Source organism: Erpetoichthys calabaricus, chromosome 4 (assembly GCF_900747795.2).
Source record: "Erpetoichthys calabaricus chromosome 4, fErpCal1.3, whole genome shotgun sequence".
In the NCBI taxonomy this organism is placed as follows: Eukaryota; Metazoa; Chordata; class Cladistia; order Polypteriformes; family Polypteridae; genus Erpetoichthys; species Erpetoichthys calabaricus.
In genome coordinates this window covers 156,728,305-156,750,424 of record NC_041397.2, presented here as the reverse complement: position 1 = coordinate 156,750,424, position 22,120 = coordinate 156,728,305, and the positions used below count along the sequence as shown (strand labels likewise).

General features: G+C 39.1%; 1 protein-coding gene across 1 annotated transcript in view; it reads left to right on the top strand.

Moving 5' to 3' along the window:
* Positions 1–22,120, top strand: part of synj1 (synaptojanin 1) — a 540,854-nt gene that overhangs the window by 252,147 nt on the left and 266,587 nt on the right. Inside the window, 2 exon segments of the mRNA XM_051926623.1 lie at positions 17,914–17,937; positions 18,989–19,180. Coding sequence (XP_051782583.1) covers positions 17,914–17,937; positions 18,989–19,180 — 216 coding nt within the window.

The window sequence follows — 22,120 nt, the reverse complement described above, 5'->3', positions numbered from 1 at the left end:
TTATTAAAAACTGATAATTTCAAATGGATAGTAATTTGATATTTTATTTTATGCAGGTAATTTGTTATTGTTTTAAAAAATATCCACTCCCTTATTGAAACTTTTTTTTTTTTTTTTTAAACAATTGTCCAAATGTCTCTTTCAAAGCGCTACATCTTGTCAAAGATTGAGATGGGGGCATTGGGATGAGAGGCCAAAATGATAGACTACAATTTGAAAATTGTACTGACAGCACCACAGACAGCAGCAGCTAGCTTAGCTCTTTATATTTATGTGCGAACCGTTAATGTAACTTCTAGACCTTTTCTCTATTCATCTCAGTGATTGCCAGGCCTTGTTTGAACCACATAAGTTCAACGATTTGCCTGGCAATGTACTTAGGGCTCTAATAGACTGTGGACTATTATTACATTTGCCGTATATCGTAGAAGCTGCAGACATTGTGAACATGGAGATCCACACAGCAACTGAGCTTTCTCCTGCCACTATTCGAACATTGAAGAAGCAAAAGTGGTGTGTGAGAAAGCAGTAGTGTGGCAGTTAAGCAGGGTTCAGAGCTAGGCTAAAATGTAAATCTCACAGACCAGTCTCCCCTCATTCTCAGTGAAATGCACTCACTGGAAAATATACTGTATTTTCTCTTATTGGAGCTACGTATCAAGCATGAGATACTTATGCATGGCACAGATCTGGAAGTGTGAGACACATACACATGGATACTATTCTTTGACTTAAACCCTGTCTGTATTCAGTACAATTATCCCTCAGCAGCTGTTAGACAAACTTTTTCCTGGGCTTGGAAACGCCCCTCCACAACTGGGTATTAGACTTCCATTACATTGGAAACAATGTATCAAATACCATCCTCAACACTGTTATGAACCAAGGCTGTGTCATAAATCCACTTCTCTTTACCCTAATGATCCATGAATGTTGTGCCATGTACAGCACAAACAACATCATTAAGTTCATTAGGTGACACAGCAGTGCTAGGCCTCATCATTGGTGATGATGAGATGGCCTATAGAGTGGAGGTTAAACAATTTATGGACTGGTATAAAACAATATTCTGACCCTGAATGTTGAAAAAACAAAGGAAATCACTTTCAAATTCAGGAAGAAACACTCCACTCACCTTCCCCTGTCTGCCCATGACTCCACCATTGAGTTAGTCAGGTGCACAAAGTTCTTGACAGTGGAGGTAACAAATGATCTCTCCTGGATACAACACACCACCTCCCTAGTGAAGAGAGGACAGAAGCAATTGTACATCCTGAAGTGTATGAGGAGAAGGTAACCTTCCCCATTCCGTCGTCATCACTTTCTATAAAGACAACATAGAGAGTGTAATGATCTTTGTCTGGTATTGGGACTGTAATGCCTTAGACCAGATTTCCGTGCCGAGAGTGGCTAGAGCAATTTAGAATAGTGCTGCCATATTTCACATGTGTCACATCAATGTTTAAATGAAAGTGAATGCAAACTGTTTAATTTAATCTTCCATAAGTAGCAACATTTAATATGTTTAAGTCAAACACTCATATGTCCTGAAGCACCTGGCAGAAGTACCTGATAGGCTTTTATACCTTGCTTACTATTTCACTAACTGTGTGATTAAAAACAGACCCATTACACCACCAATTTTAGGCTACATTAGTTTAATTTGGATTGTCCACCTGGCAGCTTTTCCCATGGTCTGTAACCACTTAAAGTGGCCATTATCGTATATATCTGAGTCATATCTTTTTCCTGGAAGTGACTTCCTTCACATCTTCTATAACTCTATGATGGTGATGGAAACATCACTTTAAGGGAGGCCCACCAAATCAATAAACTAATTAAAAGGGTAAGCTCAGTTATAGGATGCACACTCAAACCCCTGGTGATAGTAGTGAAGGAGAGAATTAAAACAAAACTGAGAGCCATTTTGAACAATGCTGAACATCAGGTATGCAGTTAAGTTTTATTTATGAAGCAAGTTATAATAGCAAAGGAATATTCTAGATGAAATAATAAGTTGTAGCAGTTGATGATGATGGTGTTTACCCACTCTTCATTCTTTTGATAATCAAATCTTTTGCATGTCGTAAAGGAAAGCCTGCAAGCAGCATTGTGTGCAAAAGAACCTCAGCGGCTACTCTGGAACTACTCTTTCATGTCACCACCAAGCAGAGGTGGGTAGAGTAGCCAAAAATTGTATTCCGGTAAGAGTAGCGTTACTTCAAAATAATATTACTCAAGTAGAAGTAAAAAGTAGTCATCCAAAATATTACTCAAGTAAGAGTAAAAAAGTATTTGGTGAAAAGACTACTCAAGTACTGAGTAACTGTTTGATCAAAATAAATTATTAATTTTTTTAGAAATTTTATATTAAATAATGTGCAAACTCTGCTATTTCCACATAATAAAATAAAAAATGAGTAAAAATAAATAACATCTTTACAAAATAAAGATGCACAAATAACACAAAGTTCCAAATCTGTTTTTCACAACAATGCTTTTGAAGCTACAGTAGGTAACATGTATGTTTGAACAGTGCAAATTGCTTACAGTGACAAGATATACTGTACACTGACAGTATCATACTGCATATTCACTTGCCCTCCAAATAGCACAGCTGATAGAAAGTAACATTACAACAAGGAAGCTTGTTCACGTACAAGAAGTCTCACTTTACCTTGACTGTCTGTGTCTGTGCATGTTTGGTTAAAATGTGCTTGTTCTTCACTCAGTGAAGTGATGGTTAAGCTTCAGCAGGAGTTGGCTCACATTTTTCATGTACAGTGGAACCTTGGATTGCAAGTAACTTGGTTTGCGAGTGTTTTGCAAGATGAGCTAAAATTTTTAATAAATCTTGGCTTGATAAATGAGCGAGGTCTTGCAATACGAGTAGTCCGTATATGCTTTGTCTGCCGAGCGTCACGTGATCATAACTGAGCTGATGGTTCTTCTCTCTCTCTCTGCAGGATTGTGGGCAATTGTCAGTCGGTGTGCCTCACTCATATAGTCAACATCCGTACGAGTGTATACTGTTTACTACAGCATTGTGACCACGTGTGTGTGCTGTGACGTGTGAGTCCCGTCTTGTACCCCAAAACACAAAGCTGAGTCTCAATACTTTAGCGACACCATCTTTATTCAGCTTGAAACAGGAACAGTGTGGTTATTTATTGTAATGGGATCTGCCACTCTCCTATAGACAGACACAGCAGTCAGCCAGGGTCATGCCCAGGTTAGTGGCCAAGTAATACTGTGCCCTGCGCATTTATAATGTTCCGTGTTCCTTTATCACCCATCAACGGCAGGTGCTTATAGCATGACGGCGATCTTTTCGGATTCGCTTTTATGGCGAACTGCTACAGCGCTGGGTGCCTGAGGTTGCTTCGGGACGCTCTTCCGCGTGTTGTCCTGTTGGGTGAAATCCCACAAGAGTTTAGAGACTCACTCACACCAACCATGATTCTTTTCAAAGGTAAAGTGCAGGTTAATTTGTTTTATGTATTTTTACTTTATATTATGTATTAATCATTTTTATATGAATAGTTTTGGGTTGTGGAACGAATCATCTGAGTTTCCATTATTTCTTATTAGGAAATTCGCTTTGATATACGAGTGCTTTGGATTGCGAGCACATTTCCGGAACTAATTATGCTCGCAAACAGAGGTTCCGTCTGTATTCTTTCTTTCCCTGCTGTTGTCTGTGAGAAGTTTGTGCCACAATGCCGCCACAGTTTGTGTGTGGTCATGTGACTGCATGGCTATGTCTGATTGGTGAAACAGAGTCTTGTGATTATTATTGCTACATCTGATTGGTGAAACAGTCGTGCAGTAGATCCACTAGCGGCTTCTCTCTGGCAAAAATATAGTGTACAGTATCTAATGGAAAAAAAGTAACGATTCACCTGTTTCCCAATGTAGTGGAGTAAGAGTAGCGTTTCTTCTTCACAAATGTACTCAAGTAAAGTATGGTACTGTAAAACTACTCTTAGAAGTACAATTTTTTTTAAAAGTTACTCAAGTAAATGTAACGGAGTAAATGTAACTCGTTACTACCCTCCTCTGCCCCAAGGATGTTGAGAATGCCTATCAGATGTGTTAGATGATAAAAAGAGACTGAAATGTGACTGTCCTAATAAATAAATCTTAAAATATTGGTATGTTTTACTCTCTTCTCTTTGTAGTAATGCACAAATGATTTTTTTCTGTAAATGATAAAAGGTTGTCAAACAATGGAAAGGTGTTATATGAAAGCTAAGTTTAGCTGTTTTTCCTTTATTCGTCAGAGTAGACAATGGTGGTATTCACAGAATCTATTAATTGATAGTGGCCAGTTTTATTTGTATATCTATTACCATTATTCAGTGTTAGAAAGGAGTTTACTACTGGCATGAACTTGTGATAGAAGAACGTATTTAACAATTGTCAAAAAATAATTAACTTAGGTTAGCGTATTTCCTTATATGCGGTTTAATTGAATAAAAACATTTTTAAGTAGTATTTACATTATGTTCTCATATTTAAAAGCCATAATAGACTGCCAAACAGAGTTGAACAGTACAGTATCATGGTGTCTGTTTTCTTATTTTACATTTAGCCACGTTTGCTGCAATATTTTATGGTGGCTCTCGTTTGTACTGAACCCTGGTTTTTCTATGTTTGAGCCAATAACAAACTGCAAGTGAAAAACGTGGTTCTTAAATATTGGCACTTGCATTTCTAATGGGGAAATGCTCCTTGGTTTTCATGTTAATACATTAGTATAACGCATAGGGTACTGACATTTATGTATATCTACTTCAATCATTGCTTTGCATACACATTCAGATTTGCAGACTTTAAAGGGGGACCACATACAACTGATGAAAAACAAGAAAAGAAATACTGTACTCTGCTTGAGTGAATGGCATAAACAAATGAAAATCATAAACATCAAATAATAATGTGTACTTCTATTTCACATTGTTTCTATTGATTTGAATTAAAATGGGTAAAGAGTACACTTTCCTGTAAAACTGTGTTTTGCAGTGACTATCAACAAAAGCCAAGTCACTAGGAAAGCAGGAATTGATCTTATTCATGAATGTTTTGCTCATGTGTGATTGCATACGACATGATCAAGAGTATGTGACTCCATAGACTAAATAAAACTATTATTACTACTTATTAAATGAGCAATGTCAATTACATTTCAGACACATCTGGTTACATTTCTTTTGTTTTTCAAGTTGGAGCACAGGCAGGTGAAGTGACTTTGCTAATGGTCACATTGTCAGTAACAGGATTTGAACCCACAACCTCAGGCTTTGAAATCCAAAGCTTTAACGACTTCAATGCACTGCCTGGCATACTGTGCTCTCTCTTATATAGACTAGTCCATCCTGTCATTGATGTGAACCGCAAGTACTTGTAGGAGTGTGCCACCTCTACATGAATAGTGGCTGGACATAGTGGCTTTTTAGTGCAGCAAAACTTTATAACCAGTTCCTTGGTTTTGCTGATGTCAAGATGCAGACAATTCTCTTTTAACCAAGAAATAAACTTCTCCACCTGACTTCTAGTTTTTGTTATATTTATAGTCAAAAGTGTACAGAGTGAAGAGTTAATGAGACAGGTCTGTTCCTTGTGGTTCTCCTTCTCCAGTGTTGCTCACATCAGTATTAGTAACACTCTCTTTGAATCTCATAAGCTGAGGTCTACCAGACAGATGGTTCATTATCCAGGACACCATAGGCTCATTCACCTGCATATTTCTAAGCTTACCCCTTAAGAGGGATGGCTGAATGGTATTGAATGCACTGGAGAAATAAAAAAAAAAACATAATCCTCTCAGTCCTATGTGCTTTGTCCAGGTGAGAATAAGTTTTGAGAAGCAGACAGATCATTTCTTCCTCCACTCCAGTCTTTGTCCAGTATGCAAACTGCAGTGTTTCCACCAGCTAAGTCAGCCTTCAGGTCCTCTTTGCGACTTCATCAAAGTTAACATCCCGTTTCAAGTCCAATCAAGACAAGCTGGCGCCATGTTTGCATGCATTGTCGTTCGTCTGTAAATTTAAGATCCGTTTGAAATCCGTGTATCCAGTTTCTAGTGGTTACTATCAGTGACAAGTCAGAAGCCAGATCAATTCTAATCTTAAATAAGATTATTAATTAGTAAATAAGTTCAGTAACAAATAAAGAAAAACAGTGAAAAATATGGAGCTTCTGTAAAAGGATGCAGTTTACAAAGCACCCAGAAGTAGAAATTTTGTAAATATAGGAGTGAATTTCCCACTGAGGACGTCAGCAAATGATTAAAAAAGACAAATTTGTTGGTACCCCTCCACAAAAAAAAAGAACCCACAATTGTCTCAGAAATAACTTGAAACAGACAAGTTTTTTGTTGCAGCATTCTTTGTTCAGACTTTGCTTTAGTGTTTTGATTCAACAGAATATTTGAAATAAATAACATAAATGAAAATGGCATGGACAAAAATGATGGGACCCATAACCTAATATTTTATTGCACAGCCATTAGAGGCAATCACTGCAAACAAGCAATTTGTGTAGCTCTCAAGTAAACTTCTGCACTTGTCAACAGGTATTTTGGCCCACTCTACCTGAGCAGATTGCTCCTGCTGTGACAGGTTTGACGGATGCATTCTCCAGACAGACACCATGGGTTTTCCATAGGCTCATGGAATGCCACTTCAGAATAGTCCAATGTTTTGTTCTTAGCCATTCTTGTGTGCTTTTACTTGTGTATTTTAAGTTATTATCCTGTTTGAGGATCCATAATTTGCAACTAAGACAGAGCTTTCTGACACTGTTTGGTAGCCTTGAAATTTCATTGTTCCTTGCAGAAATTAAACGCACCTCATGTCAGATGCAGCAAAGCAGCCCCAAAACACAACCAACCCATCACCATGGTATGGTTTCTTTTTTTTGAAAAACTTCACTTTCTCATCTGTGGACATAGATCTAAAGTGTCTTGCCAAAAAGTCCTAATTTTTGTCTCATCTATCTGAAGGACAGTTTCCCATAAGCATTGTGGCTTGCCAATATGCATTTTAGCAAATTACAGTCTGGCTTTTTTATTCCTTTTTTTCAACAGTGGAGTCCACCTGATATTTCTTTTTTTGAGCCCACCGTCGCTTAAAAAGTGATGGATGGTGTGATCAGACACTGATGGATCTTGAGCTTGGAGTTCAGCTTCTGTCTCTTTGGAAGTTGTTCTTGGCTTTTTGTCTACCGTTGTCATTATCCTCCTGGGCGTTCTGGGGTTGATTTTCCTCTTGCAGCCTTGTCCAGGGAGGTTGACTACAGTCCCATGAACTTTAAACTTATTTAAAATATTTGCCAATATTGTCACAGGAATATCAAGCTGCTTCGAAGATGGTCTTGTAGCCTTTAATATGCTTGTCTATTATTGTCTTTCTGACTCTCCTCAGACAACTCACTCCTTTCCTTTCTTAGGTCCATGTTCAGTATGAGGCACACAATTATACCAAACAGTGGAGTGACTACTTTTCTCAATTTGAATGACTGATTGCATGATTAGAGACAAGTGTGATATTAATTAAAGAAAACCGCTAATTTGAAAAATCACTTTAATCATTTAATCTTTTTAATTATTTATTATCTTTTATAGGGGTACCAACAAATGTGTCCAGGCCATTTTAGAATATCTTTGCAGAATATGCAATTCTATATTTATTTTCTTATCTCTTGCTTTGCTTTACTCAGTAACATATGAAAGGGATGCAAGTGTGCATGGGACAAGCAAATTGCTTTTCATTTAATCACTTTCAGGAGGCATACAGCACTTTTGCAATGGCCTGTAAGGGTACCAATAAATTTCATCACATTCAAGCCAGCCACTATTCGCACTAAGACAACAGTAAAAAGCACTTTTAATGATGAGGCAACTAAATAGGTAATGTATAAAGAAAGATAGAAACAAAGAAAGAAAACAGACGAGTAATTGAGAGTTTAGTAGATATAAAGATACATTGAGCAGGCAGCTTAAAGTGTGCAATTGTGGGAACTAGCCATGTTAGGGTGTTTGTTTTTTAATACAGCAAACACAGAGGCTTAGAGGGGTCCAATACATTAAATGAACACTGCTGTTCATTTATATTACAATGTATGTTAATATTTAACTTTACAAGTGGTCAACCATTACTCAAAAAATGTAACAACAAAGGCAAAATAATGGAAGTCTTGTATGATGCTGGATTCTTTGTAGAGTTGTTTCAATGAGGTCTGCTTCTAAGAAGCTTACATTTGTATGAGATGCCAGCTAATCCAAAACTCGAGCTCAGGGTCTCAAAGCTTGCTGAGGTGTTTTTTAGGCAGATAATGTGCACCACCAAATTTGCATGGGATGAGACTCCAGGCCAGAGAATGAGAAACAGGTGGATGCAAGTCAGATGTAAGTGCAAGGTAAGAGGTGCACATTGTTCACCGTGGCTGTTCATTTGTCTGTCCAGGATTTTAAATCACCTGTAGCTCAAAAACAGTTTGACCTATTGACCTGAAATTAGGTACACATATACTACACAATGTCTACTGTCCGCTTTCGCAGTGATGATTGACCTCCAAGGTTATTCCTCTCTTTATTTTTATTTTATTGTAGAATCAATTATCGGCAGCAGCCAGCAGGGTGGCCGTGTGGTGCTTGCGTACAGTCGCCGTTCTCATCCCTTTCACAGAGAAAGACTATGAAAACTATGATTGCTCAAGTCATGTGTATTCACTGCACATTATCGTGCAGTGTGCCGTTACTGATTTTAAAAATAATTCTTTAGCAGTGATACAGATTGAAACTTAACACTAGAATTACCAAAGCCTATGAAAAAACTCGTAAATCCAGACCATCTTAAATCCCTTTGCACTTCTTGTCAGTATCTTTAGTCCTGTAAATGTGCCGATCAAGATAAGTAGCAAGCAGCCTACTATTCCATTCCCCCACCGCTGCAGAACGGGCACAAAGTTCTCCCATCTCATGCTTTGATTATCTGGGAAGTGCTGGAGTTTTAGAGTGGAAATAATAGATCGTTATTTGGAACCTATGCATTTCATGAGTGTTCCGTTTCTACAATAATCTATGTAAACACATTGTTAAAACAGAAATGTTTTTCATATTTTAGTAATAAATGACAAAATGTAGGCATAAACTATTTAATGTATGAAGCCTCAAGTCCAAAGATCAAATAAACACTTTCACAAAAGGTTCAATGATGATACAACAGCTTCCGTGGTGTAGCAGTAAGAATTGCTGACTTGTAATCAAGTGTCCCACAGTTCGATCCTGACTGCCTCCTGTATTTATCGTTTTGAGTAATGAGCTGCTCTTATTGTTGATATTATACAGTAAACACATACATATGCATTTGCAGCAGTGGTAGTATATATCGTGATCGTGACTGAGAGAATAAAAGTGGAAAAAAAAAACGCTAAAAGAAGAAGTACTGCTCAGATTAAATAGGCTGAAATCAAGCAAATCACCTGGGCCAGGTAATATTAATCTTCAAGAGCTTAAGGATGTTATTGAGTATCTTATGACACATAACTTTAGTAAGTCACTGTGCACTAGGGAAATTCCAAAGGGCTCGAGTCCGGGCTTATAACCTTTTTGATTTTTTTTTTTCTTTTGTTATATTCTTAAATAAAAGTGAACGTGTTTATTTGACATTTGGACTAAAGTCTTCACACATTATACACTTCACATTATTATTAGTATAACATGGAAAAAGTTTCTATTTTAGGTACTGTATGTGTTGGGCATTTCTTGCCTCGCATTTCGTGTCATCCTACACTTACACATGTCTTTGTAGACATGGAACACAAATGAAATGTATGTATTCTAAATAACGATAAATTATTTACCCTATACAACTCCAGGCACCTCACACCATGATAGAGTCTTGAGCTGGGAGAACTTCAGTTCCATCAAGGTGTGGGGGTTGGATGGGATAGCAGGTTGGTTTCTGCTTGGGCTGATCGACACATTTGCAAAACAAAAGACGCTGATGAGGAGAGGAGCGAAGGAATTTAAGGCGGCCCGGGGATTACAAGTTTTTTCTTAGGCTTCAGCGATTCTAGTGTTAAAACTAGGCCTTTCTTGCAAACAGTTATCCTGAACACTGTTTATTTAAACCAAAAAGCGCTATTGTACAGGCCCATCTGAACAATAAAAGAAAATGTCAAAAAAGGGACACTCCCTTTGCAAACAAGTAAGAAGAAACTTAACAGAGAGGTGGCGGTACCACAACATATTGTACAGCACCAGTGCTGCCTGTGCTACCTCCCTAATGTGCATACCTTCTTGCTCCACCAGGCTTTGCTCTTCTCTGTTCCTCCATCCTCTCTTGTACATTATTGCCTGCAGCAGTGGAACAATAATATTCCCCTACAAAGTTTTGTTTTTGGATGGTCATAGCAATTTTAGGCAAATTTCTCACCTTTTTTCACTGTTTGAGGGGAATCCCTTGCTGGCATGCCAGCTGCTTAGCTGCTAATCTTTTCTTGTGTTTCCAGGTTGTGGTCCGGGAAACAACTGGATTGGTTGGTGGTGAAGGTGGAAGAATGGCAGTGATTGCCAGCGGGGGGTAGTGGCTGGATGGGGAGGGTCCTGTTCGACTGTGGACGGTGGGGCCCCAAGGTCAATAGGTTACATGAGTGGGTGGTGGTCTGCTCCTCAGCCTGCTGTGCCATGTCCTTGGTGCAAGTGTATTACCAGCACAAAGCAAAGTGAGAGGGGATAAGAGAGACACAAAGGACCCCACTGCCCACAGCTCTGTTTGTACTCGTCACTGTGCCAGGGTGCACTGATTAAGAGGAAACAGCTGGATGCCTGTCTAGCCCGAGAGTACTGGGTTTCTCAGGACGTTCTCTCTGATGCAAATGTAGTCCCTCATGATAGCTATTCACCCTCACACCTGAGATGGTGGTTCCCGTGGGGTGAACCCTAAACAGCTGGATCCACATGACCTCTGCAAGGCGGCTAAAGTTAGGGATCTGTGCTCCTTGGCCGACCATTCACCTGCAGAAAGGGAGAGAAGAGAGGCATGCTGTCAATGCACCCAACCAAAAGGAAGGAAGCTGCTGATGAAGAAGTCAAAGCACCTCTTCAAGAGCGAGCCAGAGATGGAGGTGATATGAGCATTGGCCTTCTCCAGTTCCAAGACCATCTCCTTAACATAGATGGACAACAACTACTTTGCTCCTGGCACCAGCGTCCTTGTCAGTGGTAGTCGGATGCCTGGTGCCAGGAAACTTGGTACTTACTGAATGGTATTGTGAGGACCATGATATCCATGACCTTTTGTGCTTGCAGCTGGGTGGCCCTTTGTCCAGTGCACGTTTGTGCATCTGCCTGATGAGCCTCCTGTGGTGGGGCAGAAAGAGACAAGACGCTTCAGGTCATTTGGAGTGTGTGAAGAGGCCCTTGTTGTCCTTCAGAGACTCACCTGACCTTTACCTGAGGATGGCATGAAACTGATCATGGTGGTCAGAGTCCAGCTATTCCAGGACATCCTATGACCATCCCGCCACTTTCTTCTTGTAGTGCTGGGACTCAAGGTACTCTGTGGCCATAAAGTAACATCTGTCCCTGTGCTCCGGATGATTCTGTAATGGCCGACTCCCATCAACCTGTGGCTGCAGCAGGTGAGCTTTATAGGCCTATATGTAGTAGGGCATCCACAGGAAGACAGGCGCTGAAAGAAGGATTTGGGTGACACCATGGGCTGGGGATGGTAGTTGCCAGGACTGGGGACATGTCACCAGAGGCTTTTTGCTTTTACCCCAGGTGTAAAGGAGCCAGCCCTGCCACTCCTGTTTTTCTTTGGGGAGAAAGAGACAGACAAACCTGAGGTCATTGTAGGTTCTAGGAAAACAAACGCCTGACCAGTGAGGTTAGCTTGCGCCTGTTTGTCAGGCAATGCAAGGTTTTGGATTAGGCCGCCCAAAAAAATCCCTGAATTGCAAAGATCAACAAGTGTATCAAAATCTAGATGACTGATGACACTTGCATACACACACACACTCTGTCTCACACCACATGCTATTGGTGTTATGACAGCAGAGGGTGTTCAGGCAAAACAGTTAATTGTACCAAATGACAACATGCAATGGTCATGCACAGCTCGTCTTACTGTTAGAGAAATCCATCACTGCCTTACAAGGATGTTTTGGAGAACAAAAAAAAACTCACAAAATCACCATATGCCCATGAGTGGCTATCACTTTCCTGCCTCCAACTCCATATTGGCTAATATCTCAAATCTCGATAAAAGAGGCCGGCTCAGAGAGATAGGTGGGTGGGAGTTGGATTAGTGGTGCTGGGGTTCCTCACTCTGGTCTTGGTGCCTGCCTTCACCTCATCTCTCTACCGTACATAGAGCTGGAGCACCTCCATCCTGGACCCAGCTTTTGGTATGCGGTCCAGGATCCAGTTGATGTACTGTATCTATCGGGACACAAAAGCAACATGGGATACAGATGATAGCAGGGTCCCACTCACTCACTTACTCTCTTTCCCTTCAACAATAATCCACTCACCTCTTTGCCTCCTGATCTTCTGAGTTGTAAAGGTCCTTGAATATCAAGTCTTCATAATTGACAAAGTCAAAGAGCCTCTTACCCTCGTCCTGTGGCTTGGCTGACCTGTCTCTCACCCGTTACTGATGAATGGCTGTCTGTACTTCAGGAAAGAGGCAAGCATACGCCTGTTTTTATTGCTCACTGCAGGTCTATCATAGACCCTGCCACCTTCATGCTCCCTTTGGTGGGTTGTCAATGCCATGATGACGGCAGCAACCATTTAAAGGTCTGGCCCTGGTACTGGCCAAACTGGAGCTCACTGTCATTGTGCACCAGCTTGGCACCCCAGGGGACACCACCTGCTGCCAGCATGCAACTCCTGGCCTGTTCCCTGGACAGTTCTGTAGTGTTCGGTGTTCAACCTGAACAGCCAGAGCTGTCCAGAAGGTTTGTTTGGGCTAACTGGACCACCTCGTGTGAGGCCTTGAAGGTCAGTTCACTGGGAATCTCAGGGTGGAAGTTTGGCATGCGATCCTTTCTGGATAAATTAGATGAATGAAGAGATTGTTATGTTATGCACATTAACAGACATGTCCAGGTCTAAAATGATCTGCAAGAGAAAATGATGATGATATTGTTGTTATTGTTATTATTATTATTACTACATATATTTTTATATATATATATATATATATATATATATATATATATATATATATTTATTACCAAACGAATTTGCGTCTCTCACAGAGGCGACTCCAATTGGTTTCACTTTCCACTCAGAACCTCGCAGCTCAAGACAAGGCGGCGGGCTGGCAGTAATTATCAGAGAAGACTTAAACATTAAAAGAATACCGATTGACTGTCCATTGTCTTTTGAGTGCCTGGCTCTTAAACTAATAACGGAATCAGGTCCTGTCTCACTCATTGTTCTCTATCGTCCCCCAAAATACAATGCATCCTTCTTATCCGATCTGATTGAACTTTTGACCCACCTAAGCTCTTACTCTCAGAGAATTATGCTTCTTGGTGATTTCAACATCCATATTGACACCCCCACATCTAAACTGAGAAATGAATTCCTGTCCTTAGTGGACTGTTTTGACTTGACACAACATGTTGATTTTCCAACCCATTCTGGCGGTCATATATTGGACCTGATTTGCACTTCTGGACTATTTGTTGCCAACATTTACAGCACTGATTTGGGACTCTCTGACCATAAAGCAGTATTTTTCACTATTTCACTGCCTCTCCCTCCTCTTACCTGTAAACGACAAATTTCTTATAGAAACCTTAAAAATATCTGTCCCTCTATCCTTTCTGGATCCATTTCTGATCTTTTACTGTCTGCACCTATTCCATCAACACTAGATAGTTTTGTTGACCACTATAACTCAGCCCTTCACTCAGCATTAGATAAAACAGCTCCTTTAAAACATAAGGAGGTTTCCTTTAAACGCTCAGCTCCTTGGTATAACTCAGAATTGCGATCTATGAAAGCTGCTGGCCGACGCCTTGAGAGAATGTCACGTAAGACTGGCCTCACCGTGCACATCCAGGCTTTCTCTGACCACCAAAGAGCTTACAGAGAAGCACTAACTTCTGCCAAGAACACCCATTATGGCAGAATAATAGAAAGTGGCCATGATAACCCAAGGGTTTTGTTCTCTGTAGTTAATAAACTACTCGAACCCGCATCTGGTCCAACTATCTCTTCTACTGAAGTCTGTGAGGAATTCCTCCACTTTTTCCGTAACAAAATTAAAGATCTAAATAATTCAACTAACATAAATATATCATCTGTTTATATCTCTCCCTGTTTTCCCACTCCATCCAGCTCCTTCTCTAAGTTCTCACCAGTCACTTCTGCGTTTGTTAATAACCTGCTTTGTAAGATGAGGCCGACTACTTGTGTACTGGACCCCATCCCCACCACACTACTTAAATCCTGCCTTCATGCCATAATCCCGACTGTTACAACAATAATAAACTCATCCCTTGACACTGGCTCCGTGCCGCTCACTTTTAAAATTGCTTCTGTAACCCCAATGTTAAAAAAGTCTGGCCTTGATGCTGACAATCTTAACAATTTCCGGCCTATTTCCCACTTACCTTTCCTGTCAAAAGTTCTTGAGCGTGTTGTAGCTTCCCAACTCACCAATTACCTAACCTCTAATAATTTGATGGAACCCTTTCAGTCTGGTTTCGGGGCGCGGCACAGCTGTGAAACTGCTCTGCTACGGGTAACCAATGATTTGCTTATGGCAGCAGACTCTGGACAAACTAGCATATTAATTCTGTTAGACCTCAGTGCTGCATTTCACACTGTTAGACATGACATCCTACTGTCCAGAATGGAGAACATGCTGGGTATCTCTGGCACTGCCCTCCAGTGGTTCAAGTCCTATCTGACTGATAGGCAAGAGTTTGTTAGTCTTGGCAACAGCAGATCCAACTCCGTGCCAGTCACACAAGGAGTCCCTCAGGGCTCTGTCCTTGGTCCTCTGCTTTTCTGTATTTATATGCTTCCCCTTGGCCATATCATCCGTAGTTATGGATTGGGTTATAATTTTTATGCAGATGATACTCAGCTCTACTTCAATGTTAAAAGTGGAACTTCATCAGAGCTTTCTCAGCTCACAACCTGCCTTAGTGAAATTAAAACCTGGATGGAGCAGAACTCTTTAAAATTAAATTGCAATAAAACTGAACTCCTGCAAATTGGGACTAAAATGCAACTTAATAAAATGAGCTCCTTCCCAGTCCATCTTGGCAGTGATCTCATCAGACCTGCCTCTACTGTAAAAAATCTTGGTGTCATTTTTGATTCCTCCCTCACTTATTCCGCCCACATAAATCACATTAAGAAACTTTCTTACTTTCACCTCCGTAACATATCCCGTGTTCGCTCCTTCCTCTCCTTCTCTAATGCTGAGAAACTTGTCCATGCCTTTATCACATCCCGCATCGATTATTGTAATTCCCTACTGGCAGGTGCCCCTTCTAATCTTATATCACAGCTGCAGCTTATTCAAAACTCAGCTGCAAGAGTCCTTACTCGAACCAGCAGCAGCGAGCACATCACACCCATCCTGCTCCGTCTTCACTGGCTCCCTGTGTCCTACAGAATCGAATATAAAATCCTACTAATAACCTACAAAGCTTTAAATAACCTTGCACCAAACTACATCAGTGACCTCCTCCATCACTATGTGCCTGCCCGCCCACTAAGGTCCTCTGATTCTGGTAATCATGTTGTGCCCCTCACTAATCTACACTCTATGGGTGACAGGGCCTTCAGCTGTATAGCGCCCAGACTCTGGAATGGCCTACCAAAATTAATCAGGTCAGCTGACTCCATGAATTCTTTTAAAAAACAACTCAAAACTCATCTGTTCAGGAAGGCTTTTAGCTCTACTTGACTTTACAGTATTACCTTTCTCTCAGTTTACTTCTCTGTCAAGATGCCAACGTAACCTGTATGTGTGTGCGAGACCATCAATTATGTTGTCTGTTTTTTTTCAGAATTTACTGTCTTAATCTTCTTTATTTATTTATCTGGTTTGTACAATGCTATATACTGTATATTCTGCCATTCTCTATTATATTCTGTAAGTGCCTTGAGCATGGGAAAGGCGCTATATAAATAAAATGTATTATTATTATTATTAAATCAACCAAGAGAGAAGAAAAAACAAGAAGGGAAGAAAAATATGAGAAACCACCACACTCATGAAAGCAATATGTTATTTAACCTATGATTACTTACATTTCAATACTGCAGGTGATATATGCTCTATTAAAACAATGCAATCAACCAATATGTCAATTAAAGAAAGGAAAGGTTGTTTATACTAGCAGTTTTCCTTTTTAAGCAAACTTATGTATGAACAGTAGGAGAGTTGCTGTAAGTAGAACCAATAATTCTGAAGGAGTAGGGGGGGGGGGGTGGGCGTCATCAGTAATTGTATTACTATCATTTTTAAGACCATTAATTTTATTACAATGATGTTGTTTCTATTACAAGTACTACTACAATTGTACAATATTCTTACACACTATCACATTCAGTTTTTAGCATATATTTGTTATTGTTTGGACACAACTAGATGATTATTATTGTTATTATCATCCTCATTCTCCTCTAAATCTATGTGCACAAAATAAAAAAAGCTAGTAAACATTGCTTTTTTCTTACAACGTGCACAAAAGAAGACACCTCTATTATCTTGATCTTCATCATCAACCTAAACAGTCTGTATTAAATAAAATAGGTATTATTATTATTATTACCACCATTGTCCCCTACAAAGTTTTCATGAAATAAACAAACATACTACTATAAGCCCAAATCAGAAAAATTTGGGATGGTATGGAAATTTTCAGGACTGCAACACATTTAAGATTTAAATTTATTAATCACTGCATTTATTGTTCTCATCCAAAACATCCAACCATCCATCCATTTTCCAACCCGCTGAATCCGAACACAGGGTCACGGGGGGTCTGCTGGAGCCAATCCCAGCCAACACAGGGTGCAAGGCAGGAAGCAATCCCGGGCAGGGCGCCAACCCACCGCACATACACAAACGCACACACACACACACACCCACACAACAAGCACACACTAGGACCAATTTAGAATTGCCAAACCACCTAACCTGCATGTCTTTGGACTTTGGGAGGAAACCCATGCAGACACAGGGAGAACATGCAAACTCCACACAGGGAGGACCCAGGAAGCAAACCTGGGTCTCCTTACTGCGAGGCAGCAGCGCTACCACTGCGCCACCTTGCCGCCCTCATCCAATACACTTCACGTAAAATTAATAAACATGGCAAACACTTATTTCTGAGTCTGGTTCCTTTGTTCATGGCAACAGACATTTCCAATTTAAGGAGCTGGAAGCGGGTGTTGGTAGTCGAAGAAATGAAATGTACCAATAAAACCTTGCAAAGATTTGCACCGAAAATTGAAAAGCTGCCAATCACATGACATATGTTTTCACAACAGCCAATCACAGCCCAGTAGAAAGTGAAACAAAATTTTAAAAGTTTGAAACCTATAACTTACTCTTCAAACTAGACCAAATAGTGTGGTAGAAAGTAGGACTTGAGTGACCTTTAAAACTAGACTTGATGTTTTTTGGGGAATTAAGTGGACAGGACTGGCAAGCTTTGCTGGACTGAATGGCCTGTTCTCATCTAAATGTTTCTTCTGTTATGTAATGTTTATTTGCAAAGTGGTTTGTGTGTAAATTTTGCATGTGGTTATAGTTTAGTGTCGACATTTGCTAAATATGAGCTAAGTGCATGTTACTTTTGCATTGAAATAGCTGCAATTCAACTAATTCATTTTATTTTTTCCCTTTGCTGCTGCTGCAGTATCTGAACTAACTTTACAGTCAGGTACAGTAAATATTATTAATGCATTTATAAGTATTAATGTTTACTTTGACTTAAATCTCATACCTTATTTCAAACAATGTGTAGTTTATTAACCTCCTTAGGAAAATGTTTATCCGTAGAAGAACTAAAAAAAAAAAAAAGTTAAAATAGGAGTGGAATGTTTATAGTTTCCACTGCTGTACTGATGCAGATTTGTATACTTCTTTTTTGATATGCTTTGAACAGTCACCATCACAGAAATGAATGTTGCAATTGGGGCAGTAGAGGCATATTTCTTTGGACACTTTTCCTATATTTTTTCTACTGCTTCTGCATTAGAGGGTGTGATGTTGGTGCCTGATCTGCAAGTGTGACACCTCCTGTGTGTTTTGTGGGCTGCAACAACGCAAGGCTTATTGATTTCCACATTTCCCTTGACTTGAATGTTGAGAGTTGCTGCATTGTAACCTGCATTGTGCTTAGGGGTCGGTCTTGTCTTTTTGCTTGATCGTAATCATTTTGCCTTTTCACCACGAAACTGTTTGTCCAACGGTGAACCTTCAGGTGACAAAATTCACCTATCATGGTTATTTGGTTGTACAGTGTCATATGCATCAGTTTAACTATCTATGTCAATGTCTGACGACCAAGTTATATCATCATCACTTTCACATCATTTAACTAATGGTTCCGTTTCAGTTTGTTATGAAACTAGCTTTACAGCTTCTCATTTACATGCCATTGTGTATGTTGGTTGAATGCTCTGGCCCCTAATGATTATTGATTTTTGAATGTATGATGTTTTTTCATCTACAAAATGGCAGCAGAATACTGTCTCAAGCATTTTTCAGACTTAACGCTCCACATCTCATAAAAACTGATGACTAACTGTTCTAATAAAGAATTCTGAGCCTAAGAGGGACACTCTGGGTTAACACCAAGGAGGTTAATATGTATTAATGCAAAAATGAAACAACCTTGTAATATTAAACCATCACAGCCCTAAACTGGTCATGCAGACCTTAAAATTAATTAATGAATATTAAATCATATCTTTCTCTTGTTTCTTTAGCCTCACCTAGAGTTCTTCTTGGTATGTGTCAGGAATACTACAAGTATACAAAGCCAAAACAGATTAGAGTTTGTGTTGGTACATGGAATGTGAATGGAGGGAAGCAGTTTCGAAGCATTGCTTTTCGGAATCAGACTCTTACTGATTGGTTACTTGATGCACCAAAAATAGCTGGTGTACCAGATTTTCATGGTAAGCATTCAAAAATTTCTAGAAAAATAAATGTATGTCTCTGTATCTGCTGTTTTTTATGACAACCAATTTTTCTATTAAAGCTGTAAGCACTGTCCTTTTTACAGATAATTTTTGGCTCTCATAGTAGTTAAATTAGAGAGAAAAAATGTTATTTTCCTAGATGTTTAGGAATCAAAATTTTTATGATGACTTTGAGAAGTATACAATAAAAGTGTATTTATTTTTCTACTTTATATTATTTTATTTGTTTGCTAATATTAGTTGGTCAGTTGCCTTTTTAGATTTTTGTAAGTAATGTAGTGCTTTAATCAGACAGCTTTTAAAAAAAACTTGAAATGGAGAGAGCAATTTGCAAACTCTGCATTGTACTTCCAAATTAATTTGATTTAGTTATTTTTTTAAGTCAATGATAAAGGGAGACAATATACCTACATGCAAAAATAGTAAAGTCTTTGCTTCGCTTGTCCACCTCCAGGTTTGGTTCACCAGATATACAATTTAAAAAGATTGTTATTTTCATGGGAATTGTTACATATGCATTATTTTTACTTTTCCTTTTAAACTTTAGTAATAACAATATTAGTAATTAACCTTTCTTCAAGATCGCATTGAATTTTGATTCCGTGTTTCGACTTGTATCGTGACAATGCAACGTATAACTGCCTGTGAGTGAATATCGTTTCTTTCTCTCTAATAAATAAAATGACTTTTTCGAATGTCCATGCTCTTTCTTCTTCGCATAGTCATTGCCGTGCCATCTAGAACATATCAAATTATTGTCCTGATAAAATTTATAAGAGCTGAGAGTGCAAGAAGTGTGTCAGCCAAAAGCATTCACATGACTAAGAGCTTAGAGCACAGGAACTGTGTCTGACAAAAGCATTCACACTACTGAGGTTAGATGACCGTGGTCTTGTTTGAAAACAGTTATAAGTAGCGCAGGGGTGGGCAAAGTCATTCCTGGAGGGCCGCAGTGGCTGCAGATTTTTGTTCCAACCCAATTGCTTAATAAAGAAGCACTTATTGCTCTAGAAACACTTCTGCTTCATTTTAGTTATCTCCCTCATTAAGATTTTGAACCCTTATTGCTTTTTTAAGTCTTAAACAGCTGCATTCTCGGTTTTTAATTGCTCCTTATTAGCAATAAGATGCAAATGACAAAAGAAACCAGCAGTTATCCATTTTGCTTGTTACCCTTTACACCTGTGTGTATTTATCGTGCAGTATTTGGTTTAATTAAATACTTGGAAGGACAGAGAAGAGAAAAAAGTGAAGGACTGAGAATTAGCCATCCGTTTTACACTTCAAACTATTTGGATGATATCCTTAGAATGGAAAAAAAATCTAGGATATGAGAATGAATTGACATAGCAGACAAAGCACTAACAAGCCATGAAATGTAATTATTGGCAAGGATTGTTTTCTAATTAAGCAACTGGGTTGGAACAAAAACCTGCGGCCACTGCAGCCCTCCAGGAATGACTTTGCCCACCCCTGAAGTAGGGTGTCGCTTGAAAGAATCTAATAGCAAAAGTCAGTGTCTCATGGAACTTGCTTCCAAAGGTTGTAAGTATGGTGTGACTTGAAAGAATCTCATGTTAAAAGTCTCCGTCTCATGGGACTTCATACCGCGCCATCATTTTTGGAATCTTTTAATTCTCCCTGGCAACACGAATTAGACGATCTACAACTTAAAAGTTTAAATCCGAACAATATATTCAGTCTCTTTTTGCTGTTCCATTATTTCACCGAGTAATAATTTGTTTGTTTGCACTAATGCGATCTTTACTATTCTTTTTTTGAGACTTTTGAGTTTTTGTACTTTCATTATCTGTAACCGGCTCTGCATGTATACCGTGCCAACATTTTTGAATTCTTTCCGATGTTCTACTTTGTCATCTACTCTTTGTTTTTTATTTCCAGCCCCGGGCATGGTTAAAGCTCTTGGCACAAAGAGCGGGACGTGCAAGTGTCTCTCCGAGAAAATCATGTCTTGCCTCCTTCCAAGATTTTTTTTTTATAATAGAGAGATAGGGTAACCATATTATTAAAAGGGTAATTTGGGTCAGCTGCACCAGTAAGATAACAATTACGTAAGGCTTGGGGATCCTTTCTAGAAACACTAAAAGAGAGAGAGAAATTGTTTATAGAAAGATAAAGAGAGAAAAATTAATCTAACGAAGTTTGGTTGTCACCATTACAGTCTGCTCTTTATGAGGATGCTATGTGAAAATGAATTATACGTAAATCAGAAAAGATTTATTATAAAAATAAAAATTGGTTGTAACAGTTCATGTTTGACATATATATGTTTTACTAGAAGGAATCTGGTGGAAGATTGCAAAAAAAAAACCTAGCTCCTGCTGGTGCACCCTTGAATGTCAGGGTTTAGCAAAATTGGTGTGTATTGTACGTTGCCAAGTAGGATTTTAGTTCTCTCCAAATGAATATTACCATTTCAGCTATTCTGCAAACTAACTGACAACTACTGTGCTCATCAAAAGACAAGACTGAACTGGAGGGGGGTGTTTGCATTATAAGAAACTTTGTTTGTTGAAAAAGAAATTAACAGTTAAAGCACGAGACTTCAACTGTAAAACATGGCCATGAAAGTTGATTGCGGTTTGAGTCTCTCTTTGAGAGACTAAATACATTCTAGGTTTTGTCAGCAAATTGCACTTGAAAATGAAGAGATTTCACACTTTGCCATGGTAAAGTTAAGGCTCTGAATTTTAAATTTGTTATGTTTTGCCATGGTATTAAGTGAGCTATTCATGCATGGTAGCACACATATCAGTGAAATGTAATATTTCTGCAAAGAATAATTAACCATTATTACAGAATGGATTTTCACACGTTTATTCAGTTTTAAAATGTCACATACCTTTCTAACAATGGCCATTAATTGGATCAGTGCATCAAGGGAGAAAAATATTT